The 25,531-nt window shown below is 41.6% G+C and overlaps 1 protein-coding gene across 9 annotated transcripts in view; it reads right to left on the bottom strand.

Annotated features, from left to right (window-relative positions):
• Positions 1 to 25,531, bottom strand: part of KCNC2 (potassium voltage-gated channel subfamily C member 2) — a 757,088-nt gene that overhangs the window by 102,309 nt on the left and 629,248 nt on the right. For all 9 annotated transcript variants that reach the window (XM_069229556.1, XM_069229551.1, XM_069229557.1 and 6 more), the window contains exon 3: positions 2,715 to 3,642. In XM_069229556.1, coding sequence (XP_069085657.1) covers positions 2,715 to 3,642 — 928 coding nt within the window. The remainder of the gene's footprint in view (positions 1 to 2,714; positions 3,643 to 25,531) is intronic.

The following is a 25,531-nucleotide window of genomic DNA, read 5'->3' as shown; positions in this document are numbered from 1 at the left end:
TCAGCTGCTTGTGAAGCAGGTTCCCAGGAGGAACCATGCCACGTACTGTGGTTAAAGGGTATGCTCTTTTTTACTCATCAACCTAGTAGGTAGAGTAAATAATGCTGAAATATCAAAGATGAATGAAGGTTGTAATTATCTTCACCTAGTAAGCACAGGAACCAAGATGGCTTAAAACACTCCAGTCTTCCGCAGCGGAGCCCATCAGTTCTGTATTGGAATTTTTTCATGTAACCAGGAGGAGGACACTAGCTATGGTTCTTTCAAACGTTGTTGCTCTTGACATAAATTTAATTACACTATTAAGTATAAATTGAAGGATAGAATCATAGATGATAAGTTGTACTGTTTAGTTTAAAGTCAATGGATTAATTCGGAGTAATCACAGTTTTAAATGTATTTGTTCTTTTTCGCAAGTTCAAGAATCTTTCAGATTTCCTGATTCTAATATTTGCTGTTAACCATCCTCTGAAACTTTTGCATAATGATCTGGTTTCCTAGAACAAATATGTTAGTTTTCGCTGTGTTAGTATGGTTCCCAAACCGTCAATTGTTTCTAAACTTTTGAAAAAATCCCAAGATGGTTCACTGCTGGATCAAATGTCACAGATCTTCAGAGATTTGAAAATGTGTTACTCTCTTTAAATGTAGAAAGGTTGAAATCCAGGTCCTGAGCTGTTTGTACCACTCAAACTCTTATATTTCTATTTACAATAGGTAGTGATTAGCTACACGTTCTTTACAGAGGCTAAACCTCTACTAACGATAGTTGTTGGTGATCCAGTTTGTTGCATGTTCCATTAGTACATATCCTCTTCTTTGTCCGTCCATTTCTGTACTATAGTCTCTTTTAAGATTGATGACATGTTCAGTACTAATTTTTCTCTTTAATGTAAAAATATTTTAAGGAGGTTTTAAAAAAAAAAATGGATGTGTATGCCTAGAAAACAGAAACCTATTGCTTTGCTGTTGCCATTTTCTTTTAAGAGATAACGTACTGTGGCATGGCACATGTTTCAATGATGTTGTGGGATAATGTTTTGTATTTATGTCCAGCTATAAAAAGGGAAGCATCTTTCTTTCTTTGGACATAGGGCCAAATTCACAAATGTATTTGTGCACCAATTTTCACTCATCATCCAAATAAATGGATTTAAAGGGGCAATATACCATTCCCAATCACACAATCGGGGATATTGGGATTCAGCTTCTTAAATGGGATTTGCCTTCTTTGTAGTTCCTCCAGTTTTGTAAGATTTTCTCCAATGCTCAAAGATGGTTAATAGTGTATTCTGCACATTTAGGTAATTTCCTATCCAGAATATGATTCGTGATTTCCTATTATGAGCAGAAATAACTGTCATTCAGGTGAGAACAAGGAAAAACATCCAAAAAGTTTGGGGTATAGGGAAAGGGGGTTCTCGAAAGAGACAAATGGGCTCTCTAAAAGCTAGCCCATAACTATATTACTTTTCACGTGTATTTGATTTGTTTATATCAGAAATTAAATATTGCATGCCTTTATACAAAACCATCGTGGAGTCACTAAAGTAGTACTCTTGTAGTATTCTTTTACAAACACTTACATGCCTTTGCCAATTAGCCCAAAAACAACTAAATTGGGAATGAAAAGGGAATCTTCATGGATTAGTACAAATGGAAAGGACTGTGCCTTATTAGGGAATTTGATCTTCCAGGCCAATTTACCAAGTCATGTAAGAATACGTAAAAGAGTACCCCTATAGCAAATCTACTCAAAAGTATAGAAAGGCACAATCATTTTCCTCATCGTTTTGACCTGTAATGTCTCAAACATCTACAAAAACACTCTAAAATACAGATTAAGTTGGCATTGTCAAGAATACATAAATTTTCTAATCTTCTAGCAGTTCTGCTATAATTATTATTAAATTGACACAAGTCTTCTTTAATTTGCATAATATATGAATAGCACCTAAAGAGATGTATAATCATTTCATAACCGATTTCCAAAACGTGTGTGTTTTCATATATTAAAAAAATGATTACTCTTTGGCACCTATTCTCAAAGTCCTCAGTAACTGAACTATGGGGATATTCACATTAAAATGTGTCTCGTGTGAGGGAAGAAATTACATATTTGGATTGTGACTGAATACTATAATTTTCATATTTACTAAGAAGCTTTATGCCAACATCCAGAATCAAGTCACAAGTCACAATGTGAAAGAAAACAAATTGGATGGTTCATTAAACACAAAGAAGAAAAACACACATATTAAATGAGTAACATCGGTGTCCAAAAATAACAATTTAAAAAAAGGTTTTCTTTAAGGCAGGCGGCAAGCTCTTCTCCTTAGAGAATGCATGCCTTTGTTTATGCAAAGAGTGGCATCTGAGAGAGAGCAAACCCCATGCAATGTAGCATGCAGTGTGGACAACAGCAAATACGTGATCGAAACATGCAGGCATACTGCATCAAACACAGGCAAAAGAATATGCAAAAAAATCGCCTTCAGCGGTGCATTAACAGCAAAGCAAGGCAACTGTATAAACCAGCTTTTCAGAAATATGAAAAATGTCATACTGTAATCACTTTGCTTCCTTTCCACTGACACACACTGGAGTAAGGAGGAAAAAAGCTACAGCTGTTATCGCAGAATGGGTATTTTCCCTGATACATCATAAACTGGTCTAAAATGGCTTGGGTGCACGTGCACTGGATTTCATCTTACCTGATCGGTTGTGCTCCATTAGTCTGTTGTCTTTGCCAAGGCATGTATCACTCTGCGTGCTGTTGTATCCTAGATTCAGGTCGGAGTGGCTGAAGGTTGGGGAACCCCCCTGTGCCGCATGAGGGATGTACTTCTTTCTTTTTCTCGGAAGCTTTTGCTTTGCCATTGCAAGTGAGTAATACATTCCAAAATTGTTGACAATTACTGGCACGGGCATAGCAATCGTAAGTACACCTGCCAAAGCGCACAGCGCGCCAACCAGCATTCCTGACCAAGTCTGAGGATACATATCCCCATACCCCAACGTTGTCATAGTAACCACTGCCCACCAGAATCCAATGGGTATATTTTTAAATTGTGTGTGCTTACTAGCTGAAGGGTCGTTGGGGCTGGCTCCTATTCTCTCAGCATAGTAAATCATTGTGGCAAATATTAAAACTCCTAAAGCCAAAAATATGATGAGGAGCAAGAATTCATTAGTGCTAGCCCGAAGGGTATGCCCAAGTACCCTCAATCCCACAAAATGGCGGGTCAACTTAAAAATTCGCAGGATTCTAACAAACCTTACCACCCTGAGGAACCCTAATACATCCTTGGCGGCTTTGGAGGAGAGCCCGCTCAGTCCCACTTCTAAATAAAATGGGAGGATTGCGACAAAGTCAATGATGTTCAAGAGGTTTCTGACAAATTCAAGTTTATCAGGACAGAAAGTGACACGGACTAAAAATTCGAAGGTGAACCACACAACGCAGACTCCTTCCACGTAGGTCAACGCAGCATCTGTTTCAATTTCGAAGTGGGAAACCATTTCAGTGCCGTTGTTGATTGTTTCTGTTTTGTTTATGATGGTGTTGAAAGCCTCATGAGTTTCCAAGCAGAACGTTGTGATTGAAACGAGGATGAAGAACAGAGAAGCGAACGCAATGAACTGCAAGATAAGAAAACATGAAAACGGCGTATAAATATTAAATTGCCAACCAAAGCAATAGCAAAATAATTAACTTTATCATTTTAAGTACCGTGTTTTGTTAAAGTTGCCCTTTACCAATTTGAACTCAAAGGGAAAAAACATATGTAAATTCATACATCAATTTTTCGAGTTAAACATATTTGCTTGCACATAATTCGTCAGGTGTTATATTACAGTATTGCTAACAGTGCAGATTACTCAAAAATAGCAACAGACATTGGGGGTCATTACGAGTCTGGCGGTCGGACATTTTTTCCAGTATATTCACAAAAGTCATAGGACATCATTGTACAATGGGATGTGGCATACGACCAGGTGATAACACTGGTTCTGATGGTAGCTTGGCTGTAACTGACAGAGAGCTCTGGTGTCACTAAAACACTGCCTGATTATTTTCAAGGGGAAGTGGGTGCTTCATGCTAATATGATGCACCCACTTCTTTAGTTATTGAATTAGCTTCTTGTATCACACTGCTATCCAAGGAAGAGAAACATCAACGAAAATAAGATGCATGTTCTACTGGTTTTGAATAAAGTGCTGTTATAAGCTGGAGTGGAAAGTCTACATGAGGCATTCCCAGTTAGTGAGTGAGGGGTTCCTGAGCATCCTATACTCACGATAGGAGTTGATCACCTTACCTTCTCAAACCAAAAGATGGAAAGCGTTACATTTCCCCTACATTGGTCAGATATGTTGGCACTGGGGACACTCAACAAAAATGCACAGGCAGGGATAAAAGTGGTTCATTCTACACTGGCATCTAGAAGGGAGCCAGATGGGGCCCAAGTCACAGCTTCATTTGTTCTAGCCCTGTTATGAATATTATGTCTTTTTTCTTTTCTTGGTTCTTCCTTTCTTGAGTTACATGAGCTAATCAGTCGATCAAAAGTGAATATGTGTGACTAATAGAATGCACATTTAGTCTGTATTATCATATTCTGCAAAATGGTAATCAAGTATGCTTGCGTTTATTCACTGTGTTTTATCTAAACGCTGGATGTTCTGTTTCACATAACTTGTAGTTGATTCTGAAGATGTTTCTAGAAAGTTGATAACTATGAGTCTTGTTTATTGTGGTTTTTCAAAAGTAGACCATCTTGCAAAATGAAAATGAGTGAGGGTTTAGCGGAGAATATTCACTTCGGGTGACAACAGGACAGGCAATGAAGACTCCAGGATGGGTCTAACTGAAGGCCACTCAGAATCGAGGCACTTAGCCTCTAACTTTACTGTGCAGCTGTCCTTGTATGATAAGAATAGCAGGCCTTGCTATTTGGATGAACATAAGCCCTATTGTTCAAACGGGGTATGTGAGTGTGAACAATTTGAAACTCGAAATAGGTTTAATTTTCTGCAGTGCTAGAATTGACTTAGTGCTTAGAAGTAGCAGAAGAGGGTAGAACTCCTACATATGTATAATAGCAATCATCTTGGTGTACTTCCTTTTATTGATGCTTTTAGTATTTTAGTGGAGATTGTTGCTTTCGTTTTATTTGTCTTCTTTGGAGCTACAGTTTATATTGTATGCACTAGAATAAAGTTTTGATTTTAAATTCAATCTTAAAAAGAGATTCCTCATTTTCTAGTGCTCTTCAGTATGTTATTCATTAATGAAAGTGGATTTGGCATACCACAAAATATTCCTGTAATATCACATGGGATTTGTAGTTACATATCTCATTCAAATATTACTAATTGGATTGTGAGGTGGTTGCAGCTCAACTGTTTTTCTGTCTCGGGTTGTCATATTAACTGAGACCTTAGTGCCAGGGGAGATCTAGAAAACTACAGCTATACTTTTCAGCAAAACACCTGTGAAAACTGGAAACCTCACACTGTCATTGAAGTTTTTTTATAAATATGTATCTAGCTTTCATATTTTAATTTTAGAGCTCATGTAATGTGAAAGAAAGGTCAACTAGAACACCGAAAAAGATAAATAACACCATTATTCAAGCTGCCTTACGGGGCACTCTTTCTTTAAGTTGTAATGTGCATGTACGTTTTCATAAAGACAGTTTATCTTGTTTGAGTTCATCCTGGCTCTTAAGTGCAGTTTTGTAAATGGGGGGCGGGGTGAAAATAAAGGGCTCAAAAAGTAGTAATTCCCATTTTATCTCACCTTAAACCTTTGTTCTTCACTACAGAATTAAACACTGAATGAAAATATATCACCCTTGGCATGAAACAAGTTCTTTAGTTATGAAAGTGCCTTTGCTTGCCTTGGTTTGAAACTGTTCAGTAGTTTTTGAGAAATTATCATCATGTTTTTGATGAGCTTGTAAGAGTTAAGAAGTTAAGAGATATCTGAGCAGTTAGTCAACAGATAGTAATTGAACCTGCTTTTGCAGACTGCCCACCGGCCTAGATTAAAAAAAGTACCCTCTTGCCCAATTAGACAAGGGGGTTGTTTGTTCCCATCATCCACTTCGGTCCACAGACACCAAGGTTCTGATTGGCTGGCCACAACAAAAACGTTTTTGTTGCAGCCACCATCACAGGATGTGTGGCTCAGTCCCTGCGTCCTTCAAAATTATTGAGAGGAGCTAAACAGGAAAGGGAGATCCACTGGCTCATGTGGGGGGTCAAATAAGACCCCCAATTTGTTGAGAAAACATTAAAGAAGAAAACGTTGTCTTAGATTTTGCAGACCCTTGAGCTAGGTTTCACAAACATCTGAGTGAAACACCACCAAGGTTCACAAACCCTTCTCCTGGTTGAGTGGACCAAAAATGAGGGCACATATGTAATAAAGATTAAACAAAAGGACCAACCTTTGCTTGGCCACTTATGATATGTTGTACACAGGTTATGGGCAAATGTTAGGCCAACTGCTGCCATGGTGGGTTGGCTGCAGGGTATGCAGGGATTTGGACATTCTTGCACCCTATGGCAAACTCCAGTTGTGCACTAATTTTCATTTCATGTATTCCTTTACATATTTTAACTTCGCTTTCCTTGTTGGATTTTGTTGAAACCTGAGACAGTTGTACCTGACTTAACTTGTTAACAGCCTGCTTAATTGTTGTGCTTCATCAGACAAGTATGGAACTGGATCTGTCCCCCTCCAGCCTTCAAGATGCATGTCTAATGGATTTGAAAACAGCCTAAGGCTGCCATGTTCAACTTGCACCATAAAGGAAGAAATACATCTAAATAATCTTGTATTACTTATGCCACCCTACATCTTTTCTACTGCATACTCATACATCATTGTATGAATATTCAACGTCTCTGGTCTCTCTTGCTTTTCAGAACTTTGGGCCTGATTTAGAGTTTAGTGGAGTAGGTTACTCCATCACAAAGATAACAGATATCCCATTTGCCATATTACAATTCCATTACAGCCTATGAAACTTGAAATATGGTGGATGCGATATCCGTCACAATTGTGATGAAGTAACCCCACGCCAAACTATAAATCAGGCCCTTAATTGGAAATGTTCCAAAAGGTAACAATGAGTTCTCATGCTTTAAACAATGTGCAGTAAATTAATAAAGACTGATTTGTCATTGTCAATTGTATCACTATGTTTCTATCAGACGATTACTTGGCTCCTTCCACTACAAAGCACTAGCAACTATTTGTCACACAGTGGCAATGTATTAAATGTTGATGGTGCATAGTACATTTCTTGCAGAAAAAACATGCTGAAGGAACAAATTCCTGTGCTGCTCATCCCAGCTAATTCAGCAGCTATCAAATTAAATCATGTTAAATATAAAAGGCAGGGCAGAGAAGCAAGAAATCAGAGCTTGGTTGATTAATCTTGGCTGTAGTAACAGTAGCCACTGTTGTGAATTTCATGATCACTCTTTCATTATGTGTGGTTGCACCCAGTCGCAATGCGAAAAATGTAATTCATCGACTTTCACGCAGGTCAGTGGAAATCTTTGTGAACTGAATGAAGATAGATAGATTATTTATTGTACAATTAATTAAAATCATTACAATATAGCTTCCAAATTCATGAGAAGAGTAATGAATAGTTGACTGCTAACAAATGAATGCTTAAAGGGCATACATCCAGATAACAATTAAAATAGTTACTCTCTCCTTGCAATATCTAAAATGCTGGCTATATTCCCACTGTACAATCCAATATTGGGGGTGGGGTACAGTGCATTGACTTAAGGGGCTTTTAATGCCTGAAATGTTGGATTTACTCCCAGTCTGGGTTCCGAGGTCTGGGTGAAGGGCATCGAATTAGGGTGCTGAAAATGCCTAAAATGCCAGCTTATCCCCAAGTGTGCATTCCAAGGCTAGGCCCACAGGGACTAGAAAAGTATTTACCAACACGTAGTTTTCAGTTAGGGGGTCTACCTGACAAGTAGAGTTTCCTGAATGCCCTGGGTCAGGGATACTCTGGTTGCCTCTTATTATAAATTGTAAGTTCCCAGGTAAATGCCTTGGAAAAGTGCAACATGTTCCAAGTGCATGGGGTGTTGATGACCTGTTCAATAAAGAAGTCTGCTTTGAAAATGGTAGCATCTAATCTCCACTAACTATATTGTTATTTTTGCCACTAGTTGGAGGATCAAGGCTCAGGTCTAAATAATGTGCAAAGTTTCATGTTTTATACAATCTTGATGTAAAATTGCAATTTATACCTATCCTTAAGTATCAGCAATCGGCCTCTTCCTCAGGGGGACATCAGCATCAGCTCTCTGAACCAACAAGTTAGTCTAAAGCATGCAGCAAAGCACTTTAGTTTAAGCATCAAGCTCTAGAGTAAGCACCCGCCATCATTGCATGGAGCATGAGAAATAACTACAAAATATTAAAATACCAGAACATCAGTAGACAGGCTGGCAAGAGTCAAAGTGACTCGTAAATCAGCACAAGATGTGGCTCTGCATATCGGCAAAGAATGATTGGCCCCGCACTCCAAGTGCAAAATGGTTAAGTCAAAATAGTCCCACATTGTCTATTGGTCAGAAACATCTTGCGATGAAATTTGACCAATTACAGATTTACTACATATCAGAAAAATATGCTAGACGGACATCCGCACATAAATGATTGGGTCTTCTCAATTTGCATATATCCAGTCGATGCAATAAGAATCAACTTGAGGAAATCTTCCGCCCACTGTCAGTGGGTCCATTGTTCATCTCATTTCAAAAACCCTTCGAATCAACAGTTACAGTGCTGTAGAAACATTCTTGAGCTACACACTACTTCCTCAAAAGAAATACATTTTATTAATACAAGCTCTGAACAAGTTTGAGATTTAGACCAAGGATTTGTTATACAGTGGACATGAGAATGTTCTACTAACGTTACAACTTACAGTTTTATTAGCAGACGTTTAATTTAATCATGGCCTTGTTCAACTTGAGGCCTCTTAGTTAGCACAAAATAAAGTTCATAATATTTAGCTGCAAGTATGACAGAGTAATGCATTTTCAAGCATATATAAACTGTTAATACATATTAATACATTACTAATTAATAACCCCAATCAAATAGGCACATTATGTCTCACATTATTTTTCTATGCTAATACATCTTATATGTTAAATCAAATACAGAAATACATGTAAACATTATTAACATTAATTTCAGCGCTCACATTGTTGAGTATAATGGTTGAAAAGTCTTGCAATAGCAATGATATAGCCTGGCTTCTTGGTTATAAGGACCGTACGAGGATTGGGTATACTTGAATCTCCTGTGTCCCTAGGACCTAGCGTATAGGCCTATCTAATGTGCAATGTCAGCTCTTGAAGCCCTTTTAAAGTGCAGTGCTTTCAGTATTTGGTTTTTGGCATCATATTAAATATTCAGAGTTCAATGCGATGGTGGGAGGTCCTAGTGCAATTTCTATATATTTCAAGAATCGAGCCACTAGTTGCCATGAGTTGTGTCTCAGGCAGGCATTCCCGGCATCAGGCTAGCGTATTGGTCTATCTAATGTGCAAAGTCCGCTTTTGAAGCCCATATAAAGTGCAGTGCTTTGAGTCATTGGTTTTTAGCAGCATATAAAAAATTCAAAGTCCAACACATTGGTGGAAGGTGCTTGCGCATTTTTTATAAATTTCATGAATCGAGCCACTAGTTGTGATGAGTCACCTCTCAGGCAGGCTTTCACAGCAACTTGGCAAGTCCTGATGTTAAGAGTAACCCATATTGACCCCAACCAGAGTTTTCTGAAGAAGAAGCTTTTTGCAGATACTAAGGATATGTGTCAGGGATTCTTCTCCTTTTGCCCAAATGACATTGTCTGTTGGAATCATCAGGGTTCCTCTGGCCATACCAGCAAGTTTTTAGAGGGATTACTCCGAATCGACGACTCAACAGCTGTTTTTTCATAACCTTACCAAAAGGAAATGAAAGGTAGGTAGACAGAACTCTTGGTTCATACAGTGTTGTGGCCCAGGCCCTATGTGGCAGTTCCTTTAAGACTTGTGTCTCTTGTTCTCTCGATATTCATTTTGCTTGCTTAGTCAACAGTTTTGAGACTAGAGATGCTGGAAGGCCACTTGACCAAACCTCTCAGGCCCCCAATACATCCAGTGTGAGGTTTAGGTGCTTAAGCCAGGTTACCTGGGGGTTATTTATTATTTCCCAGATTACATTTATTTTTTAGTGTGTTATTCTTTGGCTGCTTGGCTTTGAAGCAGTAGGCTAGGAACGTTGCCTTCAGTATGAAGTGATGTGAGGACAGGTAAAATTCTTGTCAGATTTAGGCATGGGATGTACAAATAGGTAAGGAAAATACTCATCTATAACAGGTAAACTGTGCCCTAGCCAGCTAATTAGCCAGTTAATCTCTGAATGTCATTGCTCCTTAGGAGATGGTAGGTGGTAGCTTGCAGCCCATCATCTTCAGGAGCAGCCGTAGGTCAGGATTCACCATTGATTTCTGTAACTTATGCCCATTCCAAGAGGTTTGCAGTGAAATGCAGCCCCAGTGTCCAGCCATTCTCCCAGGTATTTGTGTGTCAACAACTTGGACCACACTCTCCTAGATAAACCACGCCCCTCTTTTTTCAGTTTCTGTGAAATTATCATTAACTTGGTCTTTGCCAAATGTATCTATAGTTTGTTTGCTCTACAGTAGGTGGCAAGTGCATTAAAGAGTCTCTGCAGTCCTATCGGTGTCAAATTAAAAAGAACTGTATTATCTGCATACTGGAGCGACTGGATTATGATACCAGCAATCTTTGGTGGAAATGCTCTCCCTTTTGAGATGTTCCTTAAAACAGCCAAGTACAGATTAAATAATAGAGGTGCCAGTATGCAGCTTTGCTTCAGGTCTTTATTTGCAATGATTTCTGCAGTGGTGGCCCATCCAGTGCTGACTTTTATTTTTTACCAAGGTGTCGGATTATAGAGCTACAATGGTTTTCAGTAAGTTAGATGGGATGCCCTAGGTATTCAGCTTGACCAGAGTCTTGTTCTTGAGACACTGTCAAACGCAGTTTGGAAATCTATAAAGGCAGCATTGAGGGCCTTACCATCAGAGGTCATGGTTACTTCACTCAGGTAGGAAATGCAGGTAAGGGTATCTTCAATGTGGCAGCCCCTTTGCAAGCCTTTTTTGCTTGGGGGAATTAGTTTTTGTTTTCCACTGGCCGGGTTTGTATTATCATATTTAAAATGCTGGCACAGCACTTCCCTTCCGTGTCAAGGAGTGCGATTAAGCGATAACTCCCCTGGCATGATCGAGAGCCTTATTTCTGTAAGGGAACCAATAGTGAGCGTCTCCATGACTCTAGGATGGCTGCCCCCAGAAAGTTTTCAATAAAAAGGAGGGCCATTACCGAAGCCCAACGATTTGGATCCCACTTGTATATTGCAGCCAGAATGCTACTGGGCCAGGCACTCCATGTAGACTCATTGCTTTGGTGGCTCGCAGTACTTTGTCTGGGCTTATTGATGTCATGTCTACATTAGTACCCTGTCGGATGCTTTGTTCTTGCTGACATCTGCCACTTGATCTACATAAAATCTTTTAATGTAGGATTCCCGTTCGGCAGGAGTGATGTTAGCTTCAGTCGCCTGGCATTTTGGGGTTGAGCTGTAATTCATACATAGCCAGAATTTCCTGATCTTTGGATTTAATGATCACATGTGATACTGCCCACCTTCTTGCTGCTTCCTCCCTTTTTTGGGTATACAAACGTTTCCTGCATTTTGTCCTTATTGTGGAAACTTGGCTCCATAGCCACCTGTTTCCCCCTTATCACGGCTGAGATTTTTCAGAGCTTTATTTAGTTGTTGTTTTAGGGTGGCTGGTAAATTCCTGCTATGATTTCTGCTTCTTGTGGGAATTTTACTCTGCCTAGGTTCCCCGCTGATGGCTTGCTATACAGGAACTTCATCATTCTCCTTTAGGTAGGCGATCAGGGACCCACAAAGTTTGAAGTTGAGGTTTTCATTGGTTGTTTTTAAGGGTCTCATTTAGAAACTGATCCACTCAGGCCCCCAGCCCATCTTTGTCCTCCATGTTCCATTTTATTCTATTGATGGGCTCAAGATCTTACTGCCTTACAATAAGACTTATTTTGGGTCAGCCGTGTTTTGTAACCAGTGCTTCACTTTTGAGGATGGTAAGATCACTCCCCAAGGTTGAGACAAATAAAAATGTTCTTATATTCTGAAAGTGGGTTAGGGACACACACGTGTAATTCATGGTTGCCAACTTGAAGCAAAAGGTGTGTGTATAGGCAGCCCTGGAGTCCAAAACAAACCTGCCATTTAGTATGCGAAGACCCAGCTGGTTTAGGGTGGCAGTGAATGCTTTGCCTTGCTTGCCACATCATTAGTATTGCATTTCAATTGATGGCAGGACCAGATTTCACAGTCAAGGTCTATCAGGGTATTTTTCATGATGACCCACATTGCCTCCGGATGCAATATTGTTAACTTTCTCAGTATTGGGAGCAATATTATTAGGGTTGAGTTCCTTCTTGTCTTAGTAGGGTGAAGATAAATGCACCCTATGATAAGGGAAAGCCGGGACATCTCTCTTCCGCTACTGGCCTGGGATATCATGCGAATGAGATGATCACTATTCCCTGCAGTGAGCAAAGTTGTTGTTGCCATTAGCTCATTTTTCACATAGAATAACACACCTTCAGAGATATGCCCCCCTACCTGTGATGCCATTGCTGGAGCTTCATATGCTATTAAGTCCTGCCATGGGGAAGAGTAAAATGTCCTTGTTTCTTGGAGTGCTATGACGTCACATCTTCTCAGCTCTTTAATCTCAGTATTCTTTCTTTTAGAGTCAGTGAGGTCTCTTATGTTCCACAAGCCGAATTTCAGGATGGTCCATATTGTTTGATTCATGTTGTCTGAATTCCATGTGCTAGGACTGGGTACTCAGTGCTTTTGTTAACCACTCCAAGTCTGTGTTTTTTTTTGTTTGCCATGCTGAGCAACTGCGGTCATCCCCTGTTCTGCTTGCCGTTATTATTAGCTTCCCTTCATGACTGAGTCTCTGGTGTTCTCTTGCCTACTTTGTTCTTCCAGTTCATGGCCTAATGCTGTGTTGTTATTTGCTTCTGGCTCTATGAGGAAAATTGGGTATTTAGTCGCTGTGGGATTTTTCACCTTTATTCCCCATTTTTCAAGCTGCAATTTATTCTGCCTCAGAACATTAGCCGACATGGGGCTGAAAAAAAGTGATGTCTGTGTGTTAATTTATTTCTCCACTCCCTGGGGGGAAGAAGGCTATGCCCTCAATGTCAGAGGAGCTGATTTCTTCCAGGCCTGGTAGATTTATGCAGATTTTCATGATATTTCCTCTATTAAGGACGTCCCACTTTCCTCTGGAGACATATTCCGGAAAGAGGGCAATTTTGTGGTCTATTTCGGTCTCTAGGACTTGCCCATTAATTTGCTCCTTATCTTTGCCACGTTCTGAGCTGGGGGCTTTCTGATGTTACCCTCCCCAACTTTCCGTTTCAGGTTGTTTTGCTTGTTTATAATACAGGTTTGGTCCTTTAGGGTTCCATATTGCTTTATTGGCTTCAAGCGTATTTCTGACTCTGCAATGAGGGTCATCTTTGTGTGTTCTTCTGTCCCTGGTGCCCTGTGCTGACTGGGTGTTTCAGCTGCTCCTCTAGATCCTGCAGGGTTTGCCATTGTTTGTTTCCCAACTGTATATTGGTTTAGGGATGTTGATCTATTGTCATTCGGTTAAATTCCATATTGTGTGAGGAGTGATGATCCATCACTATCAACCGTTCTTGTTCTATCACAGTTTCCTGAGTTAGTACGCCTCTTGCTGTGACTTTCACTTTTTCCCTGGTTATTTACTTTTGAATTAACTTGGGGTCCCCATTGGCTTCAGGCTGAGCAGACCAGTTTTTCCCCTGGGCTCTTGTTCATCTGGCTGAAGCCAATGCAGAGGATTCAATCTTTTGATTTTATTGCCTTTGTTAATTTTTTTCTTGACAGAGGTGTTCTGATTGCCTCCAATACATTAGGGTCACTATTTGGTGGCCTGTTTTGTAATTAGTGCACCATTAAAGTCCTTTGATCTGTACCCTGATTGAAAGGGTCACTGTCTATGATGGGCTAATCAGCTGACTGAACACTGGCATTAAAGTCCATTATCATGTTGGCTGCTCCACTTTTGTTCAATGGCACTTCCTCTGAATGTGACTCTGCTGCAGGGATTAAAGCACCCTCTGTGGTGCCTTCCACTGTTTAGGCTTGATGGTCTTGCTGTTGAATTGGAGCATTTAAAGTGCCTGAACCCGTGGTTTCTCATTTCAGGTCCTCGATCACAGTGGTAATTATTTCTCGAAGACATGTTAGCTTCCCCAATGAGAGGCTGCATGCACACAGGCTTTCCTTTAGCTCCATTTGTACAGTCATGAGGTCTGATATTTAGGTTATTCAAATGGTCCAATTTGCCATTGATTCTTGTGATTAGAATAGCAATGGTCTGTATGATGGAGATTTGCAATTCTAATTTATCTGCATGCAGCAATGATACATCAGCCATCGGGTCCACTGTTTTATTGATTCTTTTCCAGCACCTCATTTGCGGCAATGTAACAGGCCTCCCATCCACAAAATTTCGAGGTTCAGTCTAGCTGTTGTTGCCCAATGAATCGTAGACTTGAAAAGTTTGAGCCCAAGCTAGACAATGAGCACCTTTCACCTCCTTGATCTGTGTCAATGGCATTTGCATGGGAGGCCCCTACATGAACCGGCACACCGGATGACCTCCCATCAGCACCAGGTCTTTGACACAATCCTCCCTCTTGAGCCAGGTCTTGAGCCCCTTCTATAGCTTGTGGAGACCGTTGTTTGATTTCCTCCCTCCACAAACCATGTGTGGCTTCTCTGCTCTCTTTCTCATCTCCCCGGCCTACCTACCTCCAGGCACTCCGATTGCACCTCCCATTTTGTCCACTTTGGCCTTTTTGCATTGGTCAGGGTGATACATGCGCTGACCTGCTTGTATTGACCTTAGTATTCTTGCATTCGCCTAGACTAGGCCATCCTCATTACGGACCAGAGGGGGGCCTCCCTTAAACGAGCCCAAGCTGCAGTTGCATTCGTAATTGACCACTGTTTGGGTCTTTCCAGGGCCCCACTTGCTGATGTACCAGTAGCTTGTCTTTTTGCCTTTTTGCTGTTTTATCTAGCCGGTATCCTGAGGCGGAGGTTGTTTCATGGCTTTCGGGCTTCAGGGTTAGCTCTGTGCTCCATACTCCACCCACTAATGCTGAGAACGTACGTACACCTGACCAGGAATTGAATGAAACTTGTGGAGATTTTCACTTCAGGACTTCCCCACAGAAATCAGAACGCTTGCAGAAACACTTTTGAAAATGTCCATGTTGCCTGGCAAAACAATACAAATAGCTGCAGATTTGCTTCATAGAAAGCAGCAAGCCTTTGTGCCTGGAAAATGTCATCCAAAAAACTGAGTTGTTTGCAGAAAACCTTAATACATATTAGTTCAGTGGAAAACTATTTCCATTGTTTTTACCTCTTTGTGACAAAATGTACATGCACAGCAGGAACTGTCTGTGGAGTACAGATTTCTCTTCGTGAATCACAGGTGTGGACATCTGAGGAGCAGGCAGTTGCATCTTGCCTTTAGTTAAAATAAGCGCAGCACCTGACCTAACTAGGGGGCAGGACAACAATGTTTGCATTCTTCAAATGCAAAAGAATGGATGGGAGCCTGCTGTCCTTTTCATATGATTTACAAAAGTACCCTGCTTCATATAGGAGTGGATCACCAAAACTTTCCACTGATGCTAAAGTGAAGCAAAAGCCCTATTGATCTATATTGTTGTTATAGTAGACTTAATATAGTCATAGTATTGAAAGGCATGCAGTGTTCACCAGGCAAACGTAGGAAATTGAATTTGCTAATTTTTTGCTGTTTTTACAAAAAGAAGGAGCGAAGCAAAAACAGATTTGTGAGAGGTATAGCCAAATTCGTCGCAAAATATGGTTGCTCCGTTTCTTGTTGGAAGGTAACACAGATAGTGCAAAATGACTCGCTTATTTTTCTTAAAGAAGATTTGTGTTATTTCCTATTAGCTGGTGTTCCATGCATGGTATAATGGTCTTGCCATGTCACTTTGCTTAGGAGAGTCCAATGTGCAAGACCATTGCAATGAGAGTAATACACCTGTGGCCAGATGTAGCAAGGCTTTTGCGCCTCGCAAACAGCAAAAATCACTGTTTGCGAGGCGCAAAACCCACACCGCAAGGCCCATTCCCATTTTGCGAGTCGGTAACCTGGTTACCGACTCGCAAAATGGGACTGCGAGTCGCAAATAGGAAGGGGTGTTCCCCTTCCTATTTGCGAGTCGCAGCGCAATTCGTAGTTACCACCAGTGTCACACTGGTGGTAACCCATTCGCAAAAGGGAAGGGGTCCCCATGGGACCCCTTTGTGAATGACCTTGTAAACATTTTTTCAGAGCAGGCAGTGGTCCTACTGCCTGCTCTGAAAAAATGAAACTGAAACGTTTCATTTTTCATTTTGTAATGCATCTCGTTTTCCTTTAAGGAAAACGGGCTGCATTACAAAAAAAAAAACTGCTTTATTTAAAAGCAGTCACAGACATGGTGGTCTGCTGTCTCCAGCAGGCCACCATCCCTGTGAGTGCTGCGACTCGCAAGGGGGTCGCAAATTGCGACCCACCTCATTAATATTAATGAGGTGGGCCTTCGCGACCCCCTTGCGACTCACAGATGGTGTCAGGGACACCATCCTGTATCCTGAATTGCGACTCGCAAATTGCGAGTTACTCAGACTTGCAATTTGCAAATCGCAATGCCGTAAATTCGTACATCTGGCCCCTGGTGTCATTTGCTGTCTGAATCGGAATTTAGCTGAGCTATGGACAAGACTGCTTCTGTTGGGGGGAGAGTGTGTGTGTGTGTGCATGTATGCCGTCTGTGTGCATAGGAAAGTAGTTATAACTATTTAATTACAAAATAAACATGCTTTAATGTAGTGCACCTCTCGTTCAATGGTAGCTGATTGATTATTTCTGGGCTAAAACCACGCCCCAGTGAAATTGCCTGCTGTTGCTGGTTCTCACATTCATAACTAATTCAGCTGGAGAAGCAACTCCACGTCTCACGTGAAGATATTAAAATAATGTGTATAATACTGGATAAAGTTATTTTTGTGGGTTGATAAACTTTTCAAAAAAATCACCTTTACAACACATTTGTTTAAATTTCAAAAAAATATGGGTCAGAATCACAGAGGTATTTTAGGCTATAAGCATAGGTTGATGGCTGTAAATATCTGAATTTACGCTGGCTGGTTATTCACAAAATTATACCTAACTAGCGTAAGTGTATTTAAACCTGAGTAATGGCATACCACAAATATTGTACAATTATGCAGGTGTAAATCCCACACATAGTAAGGGTGTTTGAGAGCGAAAACAACAACCATCTGCTTGGCCCTTTCCGATTCTGGTAATAGTCGGAGATTTCTCGCCTGCCTAGGATGAAGTGAATTCCCTTTAAGGGTAAAATGAAGGAAGGAACACTGCCAACTTGTGGGTTTGTAAGTGAAGAGGTTTCACTGTGGGACAAAGGGCCAGATGTAGCAAAGTGTTTGTGCCTCGCAAACAGCGAAAAACGCAGTTTACGAGGCACAAAAGCCTCTTTGTTATGCAGAAATGCATTTTGCGAGTCGGATCCGACTCGCAAAATGCCTTTCCGACTCGCAAATAGGAAGGGGTGTCCCCTTCCTATTTGCAACTCGCAATGCTATTCAATTTCATTCGCGGTCCAAATGAAATCGCAGTTACCATCCACTTGAAGTGGATGGTAACCCAGTTGCAAACAGGAAGGGGTCCCCATGGGACCCCTTCCCCTTTGTGAATGGAAACAAAAATAATTTTTCAGAGCAGGCAGTGGTCCTATGGACCACTGCCTGCTCTGAAAAATACCAAAACAAAAGTTTTTTGTTTTTTTTCTAAGTGCAGCTCGCTTTCCTTTAAGGAAAACGGGCTGCAGATAGAAGAAAAAAAAAACTGCTTTATTAAAAAGCAGTCACGTACATGGTGATCTGGTGACTCCAGCAGGCCACCATCCCCGTGAGTGCCCATACTCGCAATGGGGTCGCTAAATGCGACCCCCCTCATTAATATTAATGAGGTGGGTCTTTGCGACCCCATTGCGAGTTTCAGAAGGTGTCTAAGACACCTTTCTGCATACCAAATTGCGAGTTGCAATTTGCGAGTCGCACGGACTCGCAAATTGCAAGTCGCAATTTGTTTTCTTCCTACATCTGGCCCAAAATGTTCTCTCCATGGAGAAAAAAATGTGCATCCACACCTTGGAACTTGTATATCCCAAAACGTACTTAGGGTTGTATGATGGAATCACACATGCGGCAATGATGCATGCCTGAACAACGCGGTCGGAACAACGACTGCGTTGTTTCCACGCATGCCTTTACCACGCATGCCTTTACAATGATTTTTCAATGTAAAGGCATTCCTAGTAAAGGCATGTGTGGAAACGGCATGCGTGGTTGTCGCATGCCACCCCCCACCCTGAAAACAGAAGTACCCTGACCTCTCCACCCCTACAAACTACCCTGATATCCCTCACCCACACTTGAGCCTAAAAACCAACCCCCACCACCCAAAAATAAAACAACCCAACCCCTAAAAACAAAATTACCCCAGTCCCCCACCCGGCCCTTAAAAACAGAAGTATCCTGACCCTTCACCCTTAAAAACTATCTGAATACCCCCACCTACCCTGAGCCCTAAAACTGACCCCACCCTCCAAAAGTAAAACTACCCAACCCCTAAAAACAAAATTATTCTGACCCCCCTCACCTCTACCCCTAAAAGCCCGACCCCGCCTGCCCTGAATGCAAAATTACCCCAACCCTCCACCCCTGCCCCTAAAAATCCACCCGCCCTAAATACAAAATTACCCCTACCCCATCCCTACTAACCCACCCCCTTGCCCTAAATACAAATTTACCTCAACCCCCACCGCGTCCCTAAAACCCTGACCCCCACCTGCCCTAAATACAAAATTACCCCAAAGACCCACCACACCCCTAAAACCTTGACCCCCCACCCGCCCTAAATACAAAATTACCCTGACCCCACCCCTAAAAACCTGCCCCCACCCTAAATACAAAATTACGCCGACCCCCTCACCCCACCACCAATAACCCCCTGCCCACCCTAAATACAAAATTACCCCAACCCCGCCCCTTAAAAACCCAACCCCCCAGCAGTCCTAAATACAATATTACGCCACCCCCACCCCTAAAAACCCACCCTAAAAACATAATTACCCCAACCCCCAAATACAAAATTACCCTGACCCCCACCCTGCACCTAAAAACTGGACCCTCCGTAAATACAAAATTACCCCAACCACCCAGCCCCCCCAAATACAAAATTATCCCGACCCCCCACCCCGCCCCTAAAAACAAAAGAACCTCAACCCCCACCCGCCACTTAAAAAAACAAAATAACCTAACCACCCCAACCCCTTCACCACCCGTCCCCACCCATAAAAACTAACCCCAGCCATGCTCTTGCCCCACTTACCTGACCGCGCCCTCTCCCGATGGATCTTCTTTTTTCTCTGCCTTAACCACACATGTGCGTTGTTAAAGCAGAGAAAAAGGCCTTCGTTGTTCAAGCAAGTGTCGTTCTGCCTGCGTGAACAACACAGGCATGGTTCCGGACGCGTTGTTCCGGATCTTTCCCCTTACTTAGTGTGTGGTTAGTTAGGCACCACCTAACTGCAATGCCAAGAGTAATTCACACAACCTTATGTATAGTTTTAAGTGAAGGTGGAATGCCCTAGCAGACAAATTCCAGACTTACCGAGTGCCATGAAAATCATTGCACTTTATCTGCTTACACAAAGGCCAATAATGATTGTTTGCCTACTCCTACAAAGCAGTCACAGCTGAGTCTCTCAGGATCACAGCATAGCAGTACTCTTAGTCCTTACCTAAAGAGGTTGTGCTCATGTATAAAGCGATCTCCCACAGTAATAAATGTCTTATAATAGCTTGATACTTATAGAGATTTTCATACCCACCCTCTGTTTTTTCAACACTGTAAGTAACAATTATTACTTCTCAATTTAAAAGTACTTAGTTTAACAACAACAGGAGGGTGGAATAATAATAAGTAGACTTTGCAGGCATTTGAACTCATAACCTGCAGATTACCACATATCTTTGTGGTGAATATTTATCTCATTGAGCCCCCCTATTGGCGTATGCCCATTGCCTGAACAGCATTGATTGTACCATGGGGTCGGTGCACCGAAATACATCTCAGGATTGTAATATGATTCAGAATTACATCAGCTGAGAGCTTATTGTCACACACAACTAGGAAGCTGCAAAAATCCAAAGATTACTAGGGATTTGCGTGATACTGCGTTGATTAGTCTAGACTGAAGAGATGATTTAGGGTAAGCTAATATTAAAATTCTTAAAAGAATGCAGCTTGCACATCATGGCTTTGAAACTAAAAAAAACACAAACATTATAGTGGGGACATGAATTATAGAGTACTGCAAGATCAAATTATGGTACAGCTTTGGCTGAATTCTATACCATGCCACAACCTAATATGCACTGTAAAATGAAAATTAATATCATAATATAGCACATTCTGTGGCACTCATTTGCAGATAGTAAGGTCACGATCCACAAAGGTAAGTTTGTACGTGCAGATCGACTCAAATTTAGATCAACACTTGCACTTAGGTGTATATCACCACTTTTTTGTTATTGATCATTCCTGAGTGGAAATTTACATCGAGGTGTAGTTTTAAGAGTCATGACTGAATTTAGTGTAATGTTACTATTAATAATTTTCCACATGTTTGTGCAGGTCTTCCACACAGGAGAGATCTCTCTAGAGGAACATTTAGGGACATTTAATAAAGATTTTTTTTTTTATTAAAACCATCTATAGTTTATTGTAAAACAAGTTATATGAAGCTAATGTTGTGCTAATTTGAAAACTAATATAAATAAATTAACTTCTAAATATTATGTTAACAATATTTTATGATTAAAGTCACCCACCCTCTCTGACATTTTGATTTTCAGTTAATGTATAACAAACGTGGTTATAAGTTCTATTTATATTTACTTTTAATAATGTTCAGACTTTTAAACTGTCATGAATTAAATTCTTCTTTGAAATGTGAGAGTATTATTAAAATAAAGTAATGCTAACATGTAATATTAATTATATTTAAGATTTTGTATATTTGATATATATTATTTCCTATGTGGTGCTACTGTGATAGCCTGCATCCAATGTTCTTGCGTGTGTTGCAGTACCAGTGGTTGGATATGTGTGGTGCTTGATTTAATCCCAGAGAGGGATTAAATAGATTTAAGCCTGGTTTTTTTCTATTATTGAATTGTAATTACTGTACTCTTATCAGGGTGTGTTTTGTTATTACCACGTCCCTCCTTAAACCCCTCCATAAGTTCCCCAAACCCCTCTCCTTTTAATGTAATCTCTTCCCCACTTTCCAGCCACTCCTACTTGCCCCTTCCACATTTACTACCAGGGCAGAGGTAGAGATTTTTGGGAGTACATTTGCAAATTGCATTTTGTAGTAGTGAAATAATACTACCATAGTACTACTTTATATACTCCAAAATGCCTTTTGTGATTTGTGTCTCTTGCCTTTATGACATGGCTAGATATTTGTGCAGCACAATATGTTATTTTATGTTACCTTATGTTAGTTTGTGTTATGTAATGTTATGTTACGTTATGTAATGTTATGTTATGGTCTGTAGATCTGTAGAGTGCACTATCACCCAGGAGGGTATTCTAGTGCTGAGCAGGCGTGAGTCCAGCCATATCAAGGGCCTTGTGGGACAACTGAAAAAGCCAGGTCTTCAGCTTCTTGTAGAATTCAAGAAGTAAAGAGGAGGATTTTTCGTGTAGCAGCAGGTCATTCCATTCTTTTGGAGTGATGAAGGAATAGGCTTGACTGCTGGATCTAGTGTTTGGTATGTGTGGGAATTGTGCAAGTTACAATCCGGACAAGCAGAGTTTTCTGGAAGGTTTGTGAAAGCAGATGCAATTGTTGAGGTATGCTGGGCCAGTGTTATGTAGTGCCTTGAAAGTGTGGGTGGGGAGTTTTTTAATGTGGAGCCAGTGGAGCTCCTTCAGGTGTGGGAGATTGAAAGTGATTCTGACCACTGAGTTCTGAATGATGTGCAGCCTTCTGTTGAGTTCTTTGTTGATCTCAGCATAGAGGTTGTTCTCTTAGTCCAGTTTGTTTGTGGCTAGCGGTGGCTGGAACTCACAGAGTTTCACTCCTTGGAATTCCACAGAGTTACCTGAGAATTCTGTGAGATTCCACAGAGTTCCGGGAGCTGTGCGAGTTTTAGCATCGGGAGCTGTACAACCAGCGTAAACGGTACCACACAGTGTGCCAGAGGGCACTAATACTTTCTGCCACTCGTGTAGATTTTCAACAGTCTCCAATTTCTTTTCAATTTAGTATGTTCATTCAGCAGATGTTAATGAATACATATATTCCAAAAATTAATGATCTGTTTTTCACTGAAATATAGTATAAAGTTGCATACTCAGAAAGTCCTTCTGCACCCCTGTCTATGTCAGGTGTTGTTAAACATTCACAATCTTATTCTCAGCAGAACAACTACTTACAGGTATTTTTTGTGTGCTTTAAATGCTGAACGTTTTATTCTGCCAGTACCATTTAAGGCCCTCATTATTAGTAGCCAAGTTCAATGTGAAATCTGTGATAACTGCTGTTACTGAACATATCGCAATGATGATTTTTTTATAAATAATGGAAGGTCAAACTAGGCAATAGTTATGGGTGGGAAATTCCCATTACTTAAAGGAACATGTATATTTTGGGACATTAAGCACCAAATCCTCATGCTAGTCCATAAAAAGACAAAATTGGTTGGTAATTACCATGCACAATAAATTTTGACTCTGTAGAGTCTGATTTTATCAGGTGCAATAAATAAATAAATATCACACCAATTACTGGCACACGTAATGATAACTAAAGGTCTAAGTATGGATTTCATTTAAGCCTATGCATAGTCTTCATTATATGATGCAGTCCGGGGCCGGAGCCATGCCAGCAACCAACAAGGCCACAGGGGCAATGAAGCTCCAATGGGCACTCTTCTCCATCCATGCTGTAGGGGTTCACTGTGTGTAGTTCAACCGGTACAAGACTCTGTTGAATGTGCAGTGCTGGAGGATGGGGCATGAACAAAGCGTGGGGCCGGCATGAGGTATCTGGCACGTGGGCCACCGGAGGCTTTCCCTAGCCTGTCTCGCATTCCGGAGGCCCTAGGGTAACAGGGGCAACGGGTGATCCTGGGGCGCGGGGCTGGCAGGCCACGTGGTGCGGTCTGACATGCCGGGCAATCCTTCTGCAAATGGCTGGGGGAACCAGGACCCCACTGCCACCTCTCCTAATGTTGCATGGTGAACCGAGGCCTTCACGCCCTGCCTCTGGAGACTCCTCGGTGACAGGGGCTGTGGGCAAGCCAGGGGCTTGGAGCAAGTGGGCCTGGCAACGTGCACTGATTTCCACACACTACAGAGTAGGATGACTCTTGCTGGCTAAGCACCCATGAGAGAAAGATATGAATGGCACTGCTGAGAAATCACAGGTGAGGCCTAGATGGAGTGAAGAGGGGCCCCCTATTAAGGGCTGGCACCACTGGGACACGAGGCCTCCCTGTTCATTGTTTGGAAAACCAGAAACTACCATCACCAGTAGTGCCTACACATAATCCAGACCTGGTTGACCGGTGACGGATCTGGGTGCAGTCATGACGGAACTGTACTCCGGGTTCCAAATGCTAGAAGCCCGGTTTGACACAATTGTGTCCTAAAAGGATGAGATGGGGGGCTGAATTCGGGGAGCTGAAAATCGTATCTCTCACCTTGAAGATGGACCTAACAAAACAGAGAAATGACTTGAGGTGCTGGAGAACAGGCTATGCATGGTTGCAATTAAAAATGAAGACCTGGAATCCCGTGGACGATGTCACAATTTCACTGCCACGTTTGTGGTGGAACGTGCCATAGGACCCTGGGGCCACGCCCGGTGCCACTGAGACCTATCTTGGCCAGCATGCTAAACTTAAGGGACCGCAATGCTGCTTTACGCCTGCAAGACAGAAAGGCCCCTTGCAGTATCAAGGTATGTCAGTGTCAATATTCCCTGATTTCACAATCGCTGTGAATGAGGTGCGGCGCAAGTTTACAGAAGTGAAAATACAGCTGCGTGAACTGGGCGTTTGATATAGAATGCTATATCCAGCACACCTGCGAGTTGACATTGATGGTAAGGCATGCATCTTGAAGAACCTCCCCGATGCTCTGGAGTTTTGTAAAAGCATTGCCAAACACCATGAAAAAGGGCTCCCGAGATGCGCCTGGAAGGTCCCCACCTGACACACAAAAATCAGCCAGTATGGACATGTTCCTGGGAGAGTAACTCAACCGAGCTGGGCACCAGGGCCGGGGGTGCAGCCATCGGTGGGCCTAGCCTACATACATCTAGAAAGTGTGAATGAGTCACTAAGGACATTAGAGATAGCGCACCGGGCCAGCACACTGGGCTCATCTAGAAACTTATCACAGACAGATCCTGATTCAGTGAGGAGACGCCCGTTGTAGTGTTGCTTCCCCCCATGGTTGATATCACATGTATCTTTTGAGGGGCTTTCTTTCTTCTTCTGTTTTATGTGTTCTATTTGTTCTATTGTTGGGGATTTACCGGGAAGTTTATTGCTGGGTGTGGGTGGGGGGATGGGACAGTGACTTGCATAATTGTTGCCTATCAGATACACCTTACTGTTTCCTTGCACAGAAAGTCTGATGAGCGGGCTGGCCTGGAGGCTGTCTATATAGCCTGGGACATTCGAGGACTGAACAATCCCCAAAAGAGCAAACAGGTACTGCAAAACCTGAATAGACATGGGGCACAGATAGCATTTTTGCAAGAGACCCATCTCCCACCAAAAGACACACACAAATTTGGAGCTTGTTGGGGTCCCCACAGGTATTTCTCCTGTTATAGCTCATACTCCTGAGAGGTCTGTATGTTAGTGCATTCGAACCTGTCAGCCCATCCAATATCCACCTCAGCAGATGAACATGGCAGATAGATATTAGTGGCAAGGTTTTGTTGGTTAATGTTTATGCCCTGAACAAAGACGACCCTGATTTTTCCCGTGTCCTTCTGTCCTGAATAGACCAAATGGCAGTGCACTACATTATTGTGGGTGGAGACTTTATTATGATTATTGATACACTACACAACACCACAGTGGTACACCCGTCTATCAAACCTCGCTCT

Source organism: Pleurodeles waltl, chromosome 4_1, assembly GCF_031143425.1.
Source record: "Pleurodeles waltl isolate 20211129_DDA chromosome 4_1, aPleWal1.hap1.20221129, whole genome shotgun sequence".
Lineage (NCBI taxonomy): Eukaryota > Metazoa > Chordata > Amphibia > Caudata > Salamandridae > Pleurodeles > Pleurodeles waltl.
This window is presented reverse-complemented; position numbering and strand designations above follow the sequence as displayed.